The following is an 18,598-nucleotide window of genomic DNA, read 5'->3' on the forward strand; positions in this document are numbered from 1 at the left end:
GCATTAATAATGTCCGTTCATGGACATATTCTTTTGGAATGATAATGATGTTGCCACTGCTCTTACCTCATGAGCTTTAACTCGTAATAATTTAAAGGAATCCTCTGCACAATCGCTATGAGCTTCCATAATCACACTTCTAATAAAATACGCTAGCGCATTCTTGGACATTGGTCTTTTCGTGTCCCGAACTGCGCACCATAGACTTTGTTTACATGCCTTCAACTCTTCTTTCTTTTTAAGATAGAACCTAAGAGCTCTAACCGGGCATAAAGTTCTTTCAATTTCGTCTCCCATTAAGTTTGAAAGACTTTTCACCTCAAAACTCCTTCCGGCCATGGTTTCGAAGGGTTCTCATTTTTTGCTAAAAACAGAGTTGAAAAGAACAGATGGCTGCGTCTTTCTTAAAACCCACCCGAGAATCTAGGGCATGGATTTTCAACTTATTATCTTAGCCGTCGCTAAGGCTATGAGAAAAACACACTTTTCTCGTCCAATCCCCTGGACGAGGCACGGTCGGAGGTTCAAATTTTTCCGATGTAAGGAATTTGAGCACAACATCCAGATTCCAACTTGGCGGAGTAGAGGATATAGATTTTGACGTCTCGAACGATCTTATGAGATCGTGCAAATCTCTATCCTCTGCCAAGTTTAAGCCTCTATTTCTAAATACCGCTGAGAGCATACTTCGGTATCCCTTTATTGTAGCTATGGACAGATTGGATTCCTCTCAGGAATAACAGAAAATCTGCTAGAATTGGTCAGAGGTATCGGAGGAGGACAGCTTATTCTTCCTACACCATCTTCTAAATACATCCCACTTCGATTGATAGACCCGGATAGTTGACGATCTCCGGGCTCTAGCAATTGCTTTCGAAGCCTTGCTTGAAAAGCCTCTCGCTCTGACCAAACTTTCGATAGTCGAAAGGCAGTCAGAGCGAGAGCGGGGAGGTTTTGATGGAACCTCTTGAAGTGGGGTTGTCTGAGAAGATCTATCCTGTTTGGAAGAGATCTTGGATAGTCTACTGTCCATTCCTGTACCTCTGTGAACCAATCTTGGGATGGCCAATACGGGGCGATGAGAGTTAATCTCGTCCCTGTTGATGCTACGAACTTCTTCATCACTACTCCTAGCAACTTGAATGGAGGGAAAGCGTAAGCGTCGAGTCCCGACCACTCCAGTAGCATGGCATCCACCGCTATCGCTCTCGGGTCTTCTACTAAGGAGCAGAAGTTCTCTATCCTCTTTGACAGGAACGTCGCAAACAAATCTATCTGCGGCCTCCCCCACAGGTTCCACAGACTTGGCAGACTTGCTCGTGCAGAGTCCACTCCGTGGGGAGAACTTGTTTCGTCCTGCTGAGCCTGTCTGCTCTGATATTTCTTTCCCCTTTCACAAATCTGGTCAGGAGGGTAATATTCCTCTCCTCCGTCCATGACAACAGATCTTCGTTATCTCGAATAGGGAAAACGAGTGCGTCCCCCCCTGTTTTTTTTATATAAGCCAACGCCGTGGTGTTGTCTGCGTTGACTTGAATCACTTGATTTCTTACTTCTGACTCGAAGAATTTTAATGCCAGAAACACTGCATATAGTTTCTTTGGCATTTATATGCCAATCTCTTTGTTCTTTCTTCCATTTGCCAGAGACTTCTCTTGCCCCTAGAGTCGCTCCCCATCCCGTTTCTGAAGCGTCTGAGAAACAGATTTGGTTTGGGTTCCGAACCTCTAGGGACACTCCCTTGTTCTCTTTGAGTGGGAGCAGCCACCACTTTAGGTGTTTTCTTCACCTCTAATGTTACCGGAAAAGTGTCCGACAGATGGCCCTTCTTCCAAGTCCAAGATCTCTTTAGGAAGAATTGTAGAGGCCTTAGATGAAGTCTTCCTAGGGATACAAATTGTTCCAGGGAAGAAAGAGTCCCTAGAAGGCTCAGCCACTCCCTGGCTGAACTCCTATCTTTCTTTAGGAAGGATGTAACTTTCTGAATCCCCCGAAGAATCCTTTCTTGGGACGGAAAAACCCGAAAATCCCGAGAATTCATCTGAATCCCCAAATAGACTATGTCCTGACTGGGGGTCATCTGCGATTTCTCAAGATTCACGAGAAGTCCTAATTCCTTTGTCAATTCTAATGTTTTCTTCAGATCCTCCAAACATTGTTCCTGGGATTTTGCTCATATCAGCCAATCGTCTAGGTACAGAGAGACGCTTATGCCTTCCAGGTGTAGCCATCTGGCTACGTTCCGCATCAGTACGTAAATACCTGTGGAGCCGTGGAGAGGCCGAAGCACAAGGCCCTGAACTGGTAGACTTTCCCTTGAATCACAAACCTGAGATACCTTCTTTGATGACGGGTGAATAGGAACGTGGAAATATGCATCCTGCAGGTCTAGAGAGACCATCCAGTCTCCTCTTCGCAGGGCTGAAAGTACTGAGGCAGAAGTCTCCATCGAGAACTTTTTCTTTTCCACATATTTGTTCAGAATGCTCACGTCCAAGACTGGCCTCCATCCCCCGGATGCCTTTGGAACTAAAAACAGGCGGTTGTAAAACCCCGGAGAGGAAGGATCCTGAACCTCTTCTATTGCCTCTTTGTCCTTCATTCCTATCACCATCTGAAGAAGTGTCTCCCTCAGAACAGGGTCCTTGTACTTCGCCGACAGTTCCTTTGGGGAATTCGACAAAGGTGGTCTGTCCTGAAAAGGTATACTGTAACCTTTCCCCAAGACTGCTAGCGTCCAAGGGTCGGCTTTCCTTATCTTCCATTCCCCACCCCTACGAAGTTTAGGAGCCTGGCCCTACAGATGTTTGGAGGACCTCGCTGCTACTTTGATTTCTTGAAAGATCTAAAGGAGGACCTTCCTCGCTTTTCTGCTGTCTTCCTTTTCGTTGGAGGACGAGAGGTGGAACCTCTCCGAAAGGGCACTACCGGAGTACGAGTAGTCTTCTTTGCTACTGGTACTGTTGGTCTTGATTTCTTGGAGGATTGTACTAATAAGTCTTGGGTTGCCTTTTCAGCAAGAGACTTTGAAATCTCCTTCACCAAGTGCGAAGGGAAAAGGTGATCCGAGAGAGGAGCGTATAACAGGGCTGACCTTTGTGAAGGAGAAACCGCTTTGGTTAGAAATGAACCAAATAATGATCTCTTCTTCACTACTCCTGCTCCAAATAGAGATGACAATTCTCCCGATCCATCCTGAACCGCCTTATCCATACAGGATAAAATGCAATGTAAAACTTCAGGTTCTAAAACATCTGGTTCATTTGCCTTCTTGGCCAGCACTCCAAGGGACCAATCCAAGAAGTTAAAAACTTCTAGTACATGGAAAAGTCCCTTGAGGTGTTGATCCAATTCTGACATGCTCCAATATGCTTTAGCTGTATTCAAAGCATGTCTTCTCGATGCTTCAACCAAGCTTGAAAAAATCCGCCTCCGCGGAAGATGGAAGCATAAGCCCCATCGCTTCCTCTGTCTGTACCATATTCCCCTCCTACCTCCGAGCTTACATGGAGGAGTGCAAAAAACTGTCTTCTGAGCTTCCTTCTTCTTCACCTTCATCCAATTATTTAAAGATTGAATAGCCTTCTTCATTGATATGACTGGTTTCATTTTTAAATACGAAGACGATTTAGGAACCTTCGTACTGGAGAACAGAGATCTCGGGGAAGGAGGAGCTGCAGGGCTTAGAGAGTCTCCAAATTCTTGTAGGAGAAGAGAGGCTAACACTTTGTAGTTAGATACCCCCTCATTGTTCGGGGTTTCTTCCTCCGACACCTCATCCAACTCCATCCTAGAAGGAGAGCGAGCTCTTTTATTAGATTCTTTGTCCGTAGACATATTCCCTATAGGAGAAATACTCCTAGAAGGAGAGAGACTGACAGATCTAGAAGTTCTCCCTTTCTTATCCACCAAAACATCCTGAGACATGGAGGTTGAAACCGTAACCTTCGATGTACCAGGTTGCTTCCTTGCATTAGGGTTTCTACTTGTAGGAGACTCGCTATCCGAAGACATTACATGAAAAGATCTTCTATTACCCCTTATAACTTCTCACTCTTGCCGCTCTTCATGATCAGCTGGCGCCTTGCGCCTGACTGGCGCTTCGCGCTTGGTTGAATCTTCTCGCGCGGCTGGCGCCTCACGCTCGGCTAGCGCTTCGCACCTCGCTGGCTCCTCTTGCGCGGCTGGCGCCTCGCGCTCGACTCGCGCTTCACGCCTGTTGCGCTTCGCGGCCGTCTATCGCGTCGCGTCTGGCTGGCGCTTCGCGCCTGTATGTCTCTTCGCGGCCGCCTGGCGCCTGGCTAGCGCTTCTCGCCTGGTAGGCGCTTCTCGGCAGTCTGGCGCATCGCGCCTGGCTGGCTCTTCGCGCCTGGCTGGCGCTTCGCGCCTGGCTGGCGCTTCGCGCCTGGCTGGCGCTTCTCGTCTGGCTGGCGCTACGCTCCTGGATGGCGCCTCGCGCCTGATTGTCTCTTCCTGCTTGTAGGAATTCTCACGCGCGGCTGGCTCCTCGCGCCTGGCCAGCTCCTCGCGCCTAGTCGTCTCCTGCGATATCGGATAGGGCCTGGTTGCCGCGTCGCGCCTGATTGGAGCCTCGCGCTTACGTGTTAGTTCTTTGCGGCTGACTGGCGTTCCGCGCCTGGCTGGCGCTTCGCGCTCGGCTGGCGCTTCACGCCTGGCGCTTCACGCCTGGCTGGCGCCTCGCGCCCCGAACTCGCGGGTCTGTGAAAAATAGACCCTTCATCCGAAGAAGAATCTTCTTTTCTGGGAGGTTGATAGTAAGGGTTTTTTGACTTCTTCACAGGAAGATTAACATCCTTTCTTCTTGGAGGATCTCTCGAAAGAACCCCGACTAGAGAAGCAATAGACTCTTGCATATCTTTTAATATCTTCGTCGTTTCTTCTCTCTGGTCTAAACGAGAGGAAGGAGAGCCTTCTTTCTCCATTCCCCACAACTTATCGGGAGAAGCCAAAACCTTTGCTTTCTTATTCTCTGTCAGGGAGTCCTCAGAAAAACGTTCCGGACTCGAGTTTATGCCCGATTCTTCCCAGATCCTCTTCAAGGGACGAGAACGATCCGCTGATCTCCATCCTCTTTTAGGTGAGGAATTCTCCGATGACGAAAAACATTCACGTAGAACGCTTTTTCTAATGCGTTCCCTGGCAGTCTGTGACGTTACAGATTCTGCCGAAGAGACGTCTGACTGGTGGGGATCCTCCATAACCTCCGTAAGGCTTTCGACATTCCTTCTCCTCTGGGCTTGGGAGCTTGAAAGAGGTCTAGGCCTGGGAGCGTTGTGAAGCCAATCAGACGCCTCCTCCACTTCACTGGGGAAATTCACATCACTTTCCACAGCACTACTTTGCTTACCTTCTATGGCAGCCATTTTACGCTCCATTTTCATAAGCGCAGCTTTAAGGCTTGCTACCTCCGAAGCAGAGTCTGTAGGATCTGCATTCGGAGAAGGACCTGAAATATTACAAGGAGCGTTCATAATGTTAGAGGAGGGTACAATATTACATACTCACCAAACCACTTGAAGATTGAGAGCTAGGCTTGGTTTTGGAAGATGACTTCCTTAACCGGTCTTTCTCTAATTTCCTTAAATAAGAAGTTAGAGACTTCCACCCTTCAGCACTCAAACTCTCACATTCATGACAAGTGTTATCCATCGAGCATTCATACTTCCTGCATCTTTTACATACAGTGTGAGGATCAACCGAAGCTTTCGGCATTCTCACCTTGCACCCTTCATTCACACACATTCTCACCACACTTCCAGAATCAGACATCATGATGAAAATTCCAAGCCAAAATCCAAATAACGATCCACAAAAGCGTATGCCAGTACAACGATCCAAATACGTCACCAAAGGGTCCAAAACGATGATCAATTGTATCCAAAAACGAAATCCAGCCGGAGATACCAACAACAATGTTGCCAGTATGGCCGACAGAAAAAATCTGATGGAAAACGGGAATGGGTTCCTATTCCCGCCACCCAGCGGCGGCGCGGTGGATCATCTGACCTACCTGTAGCGTGTGCGCGAAATTCGAAATTCTGTCGGCGCGACGGAGTCAATAGCTATGTATATATCTGACAGGTAAGTTGAATGTATAAAAACTTCAAATTACAGGAGGAAAATACTATAAAGATGATTGGCACTATTAGCAGACAATAAGACAATTTGGAAAGCTGTAGTGATGGTATAGTCTCTCATGAATAAAGTTGTTAAATTTACTTTTTCTTTTGAAACCAAGTATGAGTTTTAGCCATCCAGTTTTAATCTTTCTCCTTCATGGAACTGTGCCAAGGGACACCGCTATGCTCCTACATATGAAATTCAAACGTTATACCTGTGTTGCTGAGCATATAAATTATTATTCAATGTAACTTCTGTGTACAATAGCTAAAAATCTTGAGAAACTGATTACGTGGATTGTAGTATTTTAAAGAAAATACAAAAGATGACCATTACACATTTCTAGAGTTATAATTGCTGGTTAACTAAAGTATTTATCATTAAATAAAACAAATGAATCATTAGCAAGATATTAAAAAAAACTAAATACTTGCAGCATGCAATGAATGATGAATTTGGCCAGTGCTGGGTTTTCTTAATCAAAAGAATATGAAAGTACCGTTTTAGTCGGTAGTAAAATTGACTGCCATGGTTTAAATATGCTGTATATGGTGAATAGACAAACTAAATACTTGCAGCATGCAATGAATGATGAATTTGGCCAGTGCTGGGTTTTCTTAATCAAAAGAATATGAAAGTACCGTTTTAGTCGGTAGTAACATTGACTGCCATGGTTTAAATATGCTGTATATGGTGAATAGACAAACATTACCTGCATTGACAAACTGGTCCACAAGGGAATCAGCAATAGTCTGCAAAGACAGACCCCAAGAAAGAGCGTGAACCTGGCCGTACAGAACGTCAACTTCATTTGGGTCATCATTCATGTATTCAATGCCCTTCATCTCCACTTTTAGTTTTTCCTCAGTCAGATGTTTTCTGAAATAAATTTAATCACTCATCTCCACTACTGCACTTCGAAAGATGTAAGTGGTAAATACACTGACCTTCAAATCTTTTGAATTTTTATATATAGTAATATATACAACATGTTGGGGAAACAAATCCACAGTATATAGAGAGCTGTCAAGAATCAAATAGATTCCTGGAAGTTTTCTATATATAATTATTTTCAAATACACTTGTACCTATGTATTGTGGATTTGTTTCTCCATTTCAGGACTCATGCTACTATGAGTATTTCTTATATGTTATTGTTATCAGATATTACCCACCACAAATTGGGTAAAAATTGAAAGGTTAATAGTAACCATGGGCTTGATGAGTACAACTCCAGAGGAATACACTCATGTCACAAACTAACAAATATACAACATTTGATAACACAGTGTGATATAAAAAAAACTCACTTCAACACATTTTCTGGGCATGTATTTAAAACTCCAATGGCTCGTCGTCGTTCCCTGTCATCTGCTAAGACCATAACGCAAAGGGTCAAATGTAGCTTTGCAGGATCTTGAAAGAGACTTTCATCAATGCCTCTCTCATTACCAAACTTTTCAAGCACTTGTCTCTGAAAGGAAAGAGTGGATGATGATTTTGATTATGAGCTAGATATTATCAGTGCAAGAAAAGAAAGTGCAAAAGGTGATTTATGATTTGTTGAACATATTGTAATATATGCTCAGATTCAGAGGTCTACAACCAATCATCAAACTTTTGAGAAAATTTCAGTGAGAAATGTCTTACAATTTTCTCCATTTATTTATGCAAAAAAAATGACATTGCAAAATAAATTTAAGCTGTTACTGTACCATCCTCATTTGTGTGAAAATACTGTCTTTCAATGTACTGGTGTGATTCCCTGTGGATACATGCTTTTGTTTTGCACTGTCCCTTTGATCTCCAACTGCATCATTTAATGCCTTTTACTTCTCATCCATTCCCTATGGTAATTTTCCCCTTTGCTATCCACTCTTTACAACAAATCCTTTTGGCAAGCCCTGAGAGATTCCAAGTGTGATCGACTCAGTGGTCTCATTGAGCACAATAAAATATTGCAATGAATTTCTATTTTTGTTTTCCTTGATGATGTATATAACTGGTTCATGGGCTTATATTAATTACTAACCTACTGCATTTGGTAACTGAATGATGAAACCAGTCATATTATTCTTTGCACTGTTGGCCAAATTTTTTACATTGCTGCAAAAAAAATCTTCAGGGGTCCTCTTTCTAGAAAATTAGTATGTGCATAGAAAGATTTAAGATCCAGAAGAATCCTTTTGGCCTATTCCTCTATTAAACTGAATCAGATGATGGAGTGTGCATATTCTGGTACTTTACTAGTCACCAGTGTTATTGGTTCCCTATGGCACCAGTGTTACCGGTTCCTTATGGCACCTTACGAGAACCTATGTTCTAAGTCTGAAATAGTCGTTACAGGAAAATAAAAAAGGAGAGATGTATGTCAGCAATTTTCAGTCTTGTGACTAGGTGCCTTACTTTCATCATCCAAATAAAGTCCTACATACAATGTTCATATTATTCTCACTCAATGCTATCTATCCCTCACCTTGCTTGTGGCAATGATCTGAATCATGTGTACTCACAATGGAAGGCTTTTACTATTGCTGAGCATGATCTCAGACTTTTAGAAAGTGATCCCACTATTTGGATAAATTTTCATGTCTTCCTTGGAGCAACAGTCTACAACATCTGTCCACTAGATCGAAAAAGGAAGTTAACTGAGCACCAATACAGTAGTACCTCGAGATACGAAAGGCTCTACTTACGAAAAACTCGAGATACGAAAGCCAATGCGAAAAAGTTTACTGCTCTACATACGAAAAGTTTTCAAGATACGAAAGGTTGTTGCTGTAAAGTCCCGAGATTTGCCCGGACCACCGAGAACAATTTTGAAACTCCCGCGCCGCCAACTGAGTAAACTCGCCACCATCCTCCTGCTCTCCCATTGGTTCCTGATGCTAGTCACCCCATAAGGTCCTGCTCTCCTATTGGTCAGCATCTACCCCTTGTGCTTTTTCTGGGTCGACCTGTGTTCGCCGGTGAAAAGGTCCTTCTTGTCACTTTTCTGATATAAATAATTTCCAATTAGTATACCAGAGAAAGTTAAAGTAATGGTATGCAGAGGTTACTACCCTCACGCAAGCACCCCTAAGGGCGTCGTGTATAAGGTAAGGGCGTGTGAAAACCACTATTCACAGGTCGTCTTCCATTTAGAATATTCCTTCATCAATATACACATATGGGGTGTGCCGTAACAGCGGCTTCCACCGCGTCCGACTGGATCACCCCACCACCGCCCGACACCAGCGCCATCTGTCATCCTTCTTTTGGACTTATAGAGTCGTAGCACACTTTGTTTTTGTGGTAGTGATTTTTGCCAATTTGGATTATATTTCAAGATGGCTGAGGCTCTGGTTGCATCTACACCTATGTTAAGTACCCCAATTTATGTTTTCAATAAAAACAGCTAATGAAATTTGGTATAACCCGCGTATTAGCGTGTTTTTGTTAGAGCGTGGTATCGACCATGTGTAGCCATTCCGAGCGTACACAATGCATGTTGTGTTTTGATCTACCTATTTAGGTACGATTCAAGGTTGCTCTCCACATACCCTTTTTATTGCTATATTCGAATTATATAGTTCGTAGTTTTTAATAACTGAGATTTTATGATTCAGTTTACTTAACGCGATACTGTTCGTTTTTGGCGATGTAAACAATGCTTAGGTATACTACGAGTCCCGCATTTGGATTTTAGATAGTCTTGGTTAAGTGAAGAAGAGAGTTACCTTTTGGGCAGTACGAGGTTTCACATAACCATATTAATTTGCCATAGTATGTTGTTGAGAAGGAAGATGTTCCTTTTCCAGCCTAGCCTAATAGTTCTCCCTTCCTCGCTTATCCAGTTTTTAAAAATATAACTATCCCTTTTTTATTATGTTTAGTGGTAGTTTAACGTTTTTATGAGAGCGTGTTTTGTTCATATATGAATCATGAATTTTAGTATTCTAGTGCTGGAAAGAGGCTGGATCCCTCCCCCTCTTTTCAGGTATTTTTGGTAGCCTACTTGGAGTTTGAAATAATCTCTAATTACCAGGAAGAGGCTGGAATTTTTCCCCCTCTTTTATATGCATATTTAAGTACTTCATAATCTGTCTAAGGTATTTAGGCTACATGGAATTTGGAAGAATTCCCTTTGCCAGATTCGAAGAGAGGCTGGAATACTCCCCCTCTTTTCATTGCCTTATCAAGTACTTTTATAAGCTGGGCTACGTTTTATAAGGTCATTATTCATATACACTATTTATGCTCTCACGTTTGTATTATTTATTCAAGGTGTTTTCGTTAAATGTCTCGTACTAGAGCCAGTTCGTGGTACCATTATCGAACTTAGGTTAGCCTATATTCCTCTGTTCTTGGCCCATATCGGTAACATGGTATTTATTACCAGTCTATGACCAGGTTGTCCAGGGAAACTGTTTTGCATTAATTTCCCCGACGTTTTATCAACTTCGATTAGTTGATATTAATATTTTCCTTGGTCTTCGATACGTTATCACGGAATAGGCCAATTCTGATCACATATGGCCAGCCCTTAATGGGTCGCCATTTGCGTTTCTACCCTTGTCCCTTCTTCCATTAGCCCCTCTCCTTCTTGCTCCGCTATGACTCGAGGAAGATAGGGACAGGGCGGAAGATTGGGTAATTCGATAAGAATTACTATATGAAGCTTCTTCGCCGGAGCTCCGCCAATGGAAACTCCGTCGGCTTAGAGAGTTTGGGTTAGAGACGCTATTACTATATTTAATATTTTATAAGATGGGTTATTTATCATCTTCAGTGTTGCCTATGACGACTGGGAGACACCTCCCCTCGATAGGCTTTCCGAATTTTTGATGTGGTACCCGTCCTCGGCTCCGGTATTTACTTACTCCAGTGGTCTATCTCCGCCGGAGATTCACTGTACTGAGAATAAATTTTTGATACAAAATAGTGAACTACCGTGTTAATACTTGTTTGTGGGTACTTTAATTACTCCGGTGCTCACCGGACCTCCGGCATGCAACGGAGTAAATTAGTGAATGTCTCTTATCATTCTTGCAAGTAAATATATGACATACAGTACACTTTCTCCTAATTGGGTGTGACTAGCTCCGGCAAGCCTCCCACATGCATGTCAGGTTAAGAATACTTGCATGCTTTATTAGTTAAGTTTAGTTTAGTATTTCAATAGGAGATGGTGTACTTATTAAAAATATTATATTACAGAAAGCCCGCTGCGCCTTCAAAGGTTGTCCGGCAACCTTCAACGATCCGGTGGGCCATGACGTCTGCCGGTCGCATGCTCACTGTGCCATTTCCTTCGCACTAGAGGAAAACCAGATCCCTTACATGGTCTGGTTCCCGGAGTCATGCTCGTTATGTTTCGAGTTTGTTTCGATTTTGTTAAATGATGAGGTAAGATTTAGCAACAGATGTTCATACACATGTTTTCTACATATGTTGATATGAACATAAAAATCTATTCTAAGTTCTAGTCAGTAAGAGTTTTATAATCCTATCCCCTCTTACAGGCGGACGAGGAGAGTTTGAAAACAGCCAAAGCAAGTCTCCGGCAGTGGGTCTCCGGTTTTGGCCGTAACACTCCCCAAGGTTGTCCTTATGTGTTGGATGGCGAGCTGGCTCCCCGTTTGTTCCCTGGGTCTCCGTGGAGAAAAGAATAGCTGCTCCCATTATAGAAGCCATTCGAACCGCAATGGCCCCACCCTTAGAGGACCAGCATCTGACGGGAGAAGTAGCCACTCTAGACATCCATCTTGAACCGATGGATGAGCAGGTAAGTGGTGTAGAGGTTTCGGCAGAATCCTTTATCTCTCCTACTCCTTCTTCTTCTTCTGCTTCTTTCTTAGGATTTGACAAATCAATTCCTTCACCTTGAGAAGGATCTAGGTCAGTCCGACCCAAGGTTAAGCCCTTAAAGGCATCAAAGCCTTCATCTAAGGCTGTAAAATCAATCCTGTCAGCGACATCAGCGTTGTCTCCGGCCTCTAGGCCATCGACTTTGTCTGAGTCGTCGCTGTCTGCCAAGGTCCCTCCTCCTTCTAAAGGACAGAGGGGTAAGTCTGCGAAGTCTAAAAAGACGGGGATTGATGTAGAATCTGACCTTTTTGTGGACAATCTTTTGTCCAGATTCAGAGAGGTACTGGATGAAAGGCTGGATGAGAGAATGTATTCTCTTACTCCGGCCTCCACTTCAGACTCGCAGTCGGTGTCTGATATAGTGGCGGAGCAGTTGAAACCGATCAAAGATATGATCGCAGGACTACTCCACTCCGGAACTCAAGCTTCTCCATCGGCAGTTCCGGATGCCTCGAAACTTCCACCGTTCGACAAGAACAATCCCTGGCGGTTTGCCCTCCATGCTCCATACTTGGACGGCACTTTAACCCTTGAAGGACTGGGTACTCGGCCGTTATCGGACTTTGAGTTTTACCCAGAAGGTCTCCAGTTTCCTTTCAATGGTTTTGTTCGTTAAACGGAGAATGCCCTGGTCAGGATGGACAAAGTTCCTAAAGAAACTGTTATTTTCCCGAAGGAACAAGCCCAAGCTGTCTGGGCTCGCACACTGACTGACTGGGATTGTGCGAATACTAAGCTAACGCCGCACAAGGGGTTGTATACTATTTTCAAGACTCCCCGAGACATCCCCTCTCTGTTTATAGACAAGATTACGGAGCTAACGCTCCAAGCAGAAAATGACGATCTGCCAATGCCAACCCTTAAGGAGACGGATGCTACCTCCCTCCTCATGCCAGCCACTAGGCAATTCTGGCATGAAGCTCCGTCAACCTTCACAGTTGGAAAACTAGATCCAGACTGTGCGTCTTCCTTGTTTTCGGAAAAACTCCCTAAACTGACGGAAAACTTGCTCAAAACGGAGTTTGAAGCAAGATCAAGGTTGGCTAGATCCATCAACGCAGTGACATCACTGGAGTTGGTGGCTTCAATCTACAAGGAAGAACAAATCTTCAAAGTTCTAGCGAAGAGTCTGCTACAGACTTACCAGCTAGACCTCCATGAGTTTATTGCAGCCAGGAAGAGCTGCAGGAAATTTGTCTTGGCGGAGGCGTCTATTAGGCATGAGCCTAACAGACTAATTAAAGCTTCTTTCTGGGGGAAGAACCTTTTTCCTCAGGAGGAAGTGGACAATGTGCTTCAAGAGGCTGCTGGGGCAAATCAGAATCTTCGAGTTTGATGGGGACTTACTTCCAAACAAAAGTTTGACCCTTCATAAAAGCACCAAAATCCTAAAAAGAAGCAAAGATACTTTGCTTCTTATAAAGCTTCCCGTGGCCAACAACAACGGCAACAGCCTATTCCTCTGGCCCAGACGTCGAATCCATTAACGTCAAAAACACCTCCGCCACAGCAGTTTATGATTGTTCCCGCACCACAAAGCGGACAATCATCAACCACGGCAACGTGGATGTCCTCTCCAGTGTTCAATTCGGCTTACGAAGCCACCGGAGCCTTTCGAGGATACAACAGGCAACCCGGTGGTAACAGAGCTAGAGGCCAGTTCCGCCAGCGTGGCGGTCCTAGAGCCAGAGGCGCAAGAGGTGGTAGAGGATATAAGCCAACTCACAATCAATGAGAAGGACCGGGTAGGAGGGAGACTATACCGGTTCCGAGATCAATGGACCTTCAGTCCTTGGGCACACCAGATCTGAAAGAATACACCAAAGATCTCCTACAGAAAAATGCTATAAAGAGAGTAAAAAGCCTGAAATTTCAGGGACGTCTGTTTTCTGTTCTAAAGAAGAATTCTTCCAAAAAGAGAGTAATTCTGGACTTGTCCAAACTGAATTCTTACATTCTTTGAGACAAGTTCCGTATGCTGACTGTCTCTCATGTACGGACCTTACTTCCCCGTGGGGCCGTCACCACCTCTATAGATCTTACAGACGCTTATTATCATGTTCCGATAGCAAGAAATTTCTCTCCCTACCTAGGCTTCCGGCTAGGCAGAAAATCCTACGCATTCAAAGTGATGCCCTTCGGCCTCAACATTGCACCCAGGATATTTACGAAACTAGGAGAGACAGTATTGCAACAGCTCAGGAACCAAGGAATAATGATAGTAGCCTACCTAGACGATTGGCTCATTTGGGTGAATACAGTGCAAGAATGCCACGAAGCAACAACCAAAGTAATTCGGTTTCTGCAAAGTCTAGGTTTTCAATTGAATCTAAAGAAATCTCGGCTACAACCAGCAAGTCAGTTCGAATGGCTGGGTATTCATTGGGACCTAGAGGGTCACAAGCTATCTCTTCCATCCAAGAAGGTCAAAGAGATAGCATCGGTGACAAAACAGTTCATCAGGAACAAAAAGATAACAAGGCGATCTTTAGAAAGAATTCTTGGCTTACTCCAGTTTGCCTCAGTAACAGACGTCATACTGAAAGCCAAACTCAAAGACATCAATCGAGTTTGGAGGAAGAGAGCAAAGATACATTTAAGAGACAAAGTATCAACAATTCCTTCTATATTAGTAAAGAGACTACTTCCATGGACAGAGTCCAAGAAACTGGCCAAATCAGTTCCTATGCAATTTCCCCCTCCTCAAGTGACGATTCATACAGACGCGTCACTCAGTGGTTGGGGGGGTTACTCCCACCACCAAATGTTTCAGGGGACCTGGTCTCTAAGTATGAAACAATTTCATATAAATGTGTTGGAGGCGATGGCAGTGTTTCTAACCTTGAAACAATTGTCTCATCACAAGACAAGTCATGTGAAGATAGTCTCAGACAACTCGGTGGTAGTCCACTGCATAAACAGAGGGGGGTCCAAATCACCCAAACTGAATCATGTTCTAGTAGCAATCCTTACCTTGGCAGCAAAAAGAAACTGGTTCCTGTCAGCAACACATCTGGCAGGAGTAAGAAATGTCATAGCGGACGCGTTATCCAGGACCAAACTTTTAGAGTCGGAATGGTCCCTAGACATGAATTCGTTTCGGTGGATATCCAGACTAGTCCCAGATCTCCAAGTAGATCTGTTTGCGACAAGCGCCAATCACAAACTACCTTGCTATATAGCCCCCAACCTGGACCCTCAGGCCTTTGCCACGGACGCATTGGCAATAGACTGGAACTACTGGCAGAAGATTTATCTGTTCCCTCCAGTGAATCTTCTGATGAAGGTACTACACAAACTACGTTCCTTCAAGGGTACAGTAGCCTTAGTAACACCCAACTGGCCCAAAAGCAATTGGTTTCCGCTCCTAGTAGAGCTGAAACTCCATCCCAGACGGATCCCACATCCGAAGTTGACACAAGTAGTTCAAACACAGACTGTGTCAGCTTCCTCAAGAATAGTTCAAACCCTAACTTTGACGACTTCATGAAATTCGCAGCCCATAAAGATGCAAATATTGATCCAGATAATGTCTTGTTCATTGAATCTGACAAAAGGGATTCAATGCTTAGGCAATATGATTCGGCTGTTAAGAAATTAGCGGACTTTATAAAGAATTCAGACATTCGTCAGATGACCCCAAATTTAGCCATTTCATTCTTTAGAACTTTGTTTGAAAGAGGCTTGGCCGCTAGTACTATTACCACAATTAAATTGGCCCTGAAAAAGATTTTTCAGGTTGGTTTCAAGATCAATTTAGCAGATTCCTATTTTTCGTCTATCCCTAAAGCCTGTGAACGGCTTAGACCTTCAGTCCGTCCACAAACGGTTTCATGGTTTTTAAATGATGTTCTGAAATTAGCTTCAGATACCAATAATGAATCCTGCTCTTATATTTCCTTACTCAGGAAAACCTTGTTTCTTACAGCCATGGCTTCAGGTGCCAGAATATCAGAATTAGCAGCTCTCTCCCGCAATCCTGAGAACCTAGATTTCCTCCCGTCAGGAGAAGTACTGCTCTCTCCAGATAGGAGTTTCCTAGCTAAAAATGAAGACCCTCAAAACAGATGGTCCCCTTGGAAGATTCCTCTACCTCAGGATACTTCTCTATGTCCGGTAGTGACTCTTAAGGCCTTTTTAGCTAGGTCGTCCTCTCGATCCTCTGGTTCGTTATTTATCAGAGAGCACGGAGGTACTATCTCCATTCAAGGTATTAGACAGCAAATACTCTACTTCATAAAACAGGCTAACCCGGAATCTTTTCCACACGCTCATGATATTCGGGCAGTAGCCACTTCTATTAACTATTTCCAAAATATGAATTTTGATGATCTTAAGAAGTATACGGGTTGGAAATCTCCTATGGTCTTTAAACGCCACTATCTTAAGAGTATACAAGCTCTAAAATTTTCTACTATAGCAGCTGGAAGTCTAATCTCTCCAGATTTTTCTTAATTTCATTTCGTCCCATTCTTGATTCTTTTTCCCTTCTACCTGCCACTCTCACCACGATGCCTCTCACCTCGGTAAAACGAATACAGCCACCCAGATATCCTGATCTCCTTTAAAGAATATCGATCAGCCTTGAAATGTGTTCATTATTATAGGTACATATTGTATTATTAAGTGTATATAAAACTTTACTCCTAATATAACTTATGAATATTTACTTTTAAGTTTTTGATAACCTAGTCTTAAGTTAGTGCTTAAGCTTATATATCAATATTAATTTAGTAAACCTTTATATAACTATTAAAGATGTTTTCATTGTACCTTGTATTAGAATTGATATTCATAGGCTTGGAAGGCATTCTCTTGTAAATTTTCACCGGCGAACACAGGTCGACCCAGAAAAGGGATTTTGACGAAGGAAAAATCTATTTCTGGGGAGAGACCTGTGTCGCCCGGTGAAACCCTACCCTGTTTATTCCCATCCCATTCCTTTCCAAGCTATTATTGAAATCCAAATACAGAAGGATGTCAGAAATGCGTAGGTCGCATTCTCCTAATATTTGTGCCTTTTCATATTAGGCGTTTTATAGAGTTTCATATATGACAATGTGCGCAAAAACATGCAGAATACTACAAAAAATATTTGAAGGTTGTAGCATTTCTCATTATTGAAATATTTGCATAAAAAGTACGATAAACAGGAAAAATCTACGTTCGGTCAACTTTGACTCAACCGAAATGGTCGAAAAACGCATTTGCAACATAAAACTCTTACAGTCTAGTAATATTCAATCATTTATCTTCACTTTAAAACAAATTGGAAGTCTCTAGAACAATATTTAGATTTATGGTGAATTTTTGAAAAAACTATTTTCTTCTCGGCCGCAAATCTCCGAAATGCATAGGTCGCATTCTCCTAATATTTGTGCCTTTTCATATTAGGCATTTTATAGAGCTTTATATATGAAAATGTGTGCAAAAACATGCAGAATACAACAAAAAATATTTGAAGGTTGTAGCATTTCTCATTTTTGAAATATTTTCATAAAAAGTACGATAAATAGGAAAAAAACTATGTTCGGTCAACTTTGACTCAACCGAAATGGTTGAAAAACGCATTTGTAACATAAAACTCTTACAGTCTAGTAATATTCAATCATTTATCTTCACATTAAAACAAATTGGAAGTCTCTAGAACATTATTTAGATTTATGGTGAATTTTTGAAAAAAAACTATTTTCTTCCCTCCGCGCCGATTCTCGGCTGTGCTCCAGCTTTGCCGTAAGTAATTCCTTAGTAAAGGACCAATGGGTTTGTATATTGCGTAGGAACAAATGCTCGTTTGAGGGAGCAACTATCATGGGCAAATCCCAATGATCTCCCTTAGACTGCCAGCTTGCTTCCTCCCTGGAACAGGAGAGTTTAGCAGGGACCTTGGTCTAGGAGCATCGGTGGGATGGATAGCCACATCCTCCTCTGCACTTGCACCATTCACTTTGTCCAAAAGAACCTTTGCCGAAATCCCAACTTGGGCAACAGTGTTCACTACTAGACTTAACTTTTGGTCGTGCCTTGATACTGGCAATGGCAATGAAAAAGAAAGGGAGCTGGAAATCGTAGTAGAAGGGAAAGTCAGAGGGCTTGTAATAGGTGAAATGGAAGTCATATGTGTAAAAGGTACAGGAAAATGAACATCATACTTAGGTGAAATAACCTGACTAGAGGTCCTAGACACGGCTCTAGCAGCCGCCTTCCTATTCCTGTCACGGTGAAGCTTAGGTAGATGAGTTTCTAACACCTGCCATTTTCCCTTGTCCCAGTCTTTGCACTCATAACAAGAAAGAGTCAAAGAGCAAATCTGCCCTTTACACATGCAAAACAAAGTGTGATTGTCATATTTTGCAGAAGTCAGTGATTGTCATATTTTGCAGAAGTCAGTCTTAGTTTGCAGCCTTTGCATCAAAACCTTCTATGTAACTAGATAAACTAGAATCTGGCATAATCCAAATAAAAAAGTCACAATTGGTAATAATTCACAATCAAAAGCCAGGCTAATATAATTACATATACTGCTACCAAAACAACAGAATACATCACCAAAGGTGGCGAAAAACACAACCATCCAGTGAACCAAAATTCAAGCTGCTCAACAACC

The 18,598-nt window shown here is 43.0% G+C and overlaps 1 protein-coding gene across 1 annotated transcript in view; it reads right to left on the reverse strand.

Annotated features, from left to right (window-relative positions):
* Positions 1-18,598, reverse strand: part of LOC135202431 (activating signal cointegrator 1 complex subunit 1-like) — a 326,707-nt gene that overhangs the window by 68,888 nt on the left and 239,221 nt on the right. Inside the window, exons 4-5 of the mRNA XM_064231827.1 lie at positions 7,452-7,615; positions 6,854-7,020 (exon numbers count right to left, since the gene is read on the reverse strand). Coding sequence (XP_064087897.1) covers positions 6,854-7,020; positions 7,452-7,615 — 331 coding nt within the window. The remainder of the gene's footprint in view (positions 1-6,853; positions 7,021-7,451; positions 7,616-18,598) is intronic.

Source organism: Macrobrachium nipponense, chromosome 30 (assembly GCF_015104395.2).
Source record: "Macrobrachium nipponense isolate FS-2020 chromosome 30, ASM1510439v2, whole genome shotgun sequence".
Lineage (NCBI taxonomy): Eukaryota > Metazoa > Arthropoda > Malacostraca > Decapoda > Palaemonidae > Macrobrachium > Macrobrachium nipponense.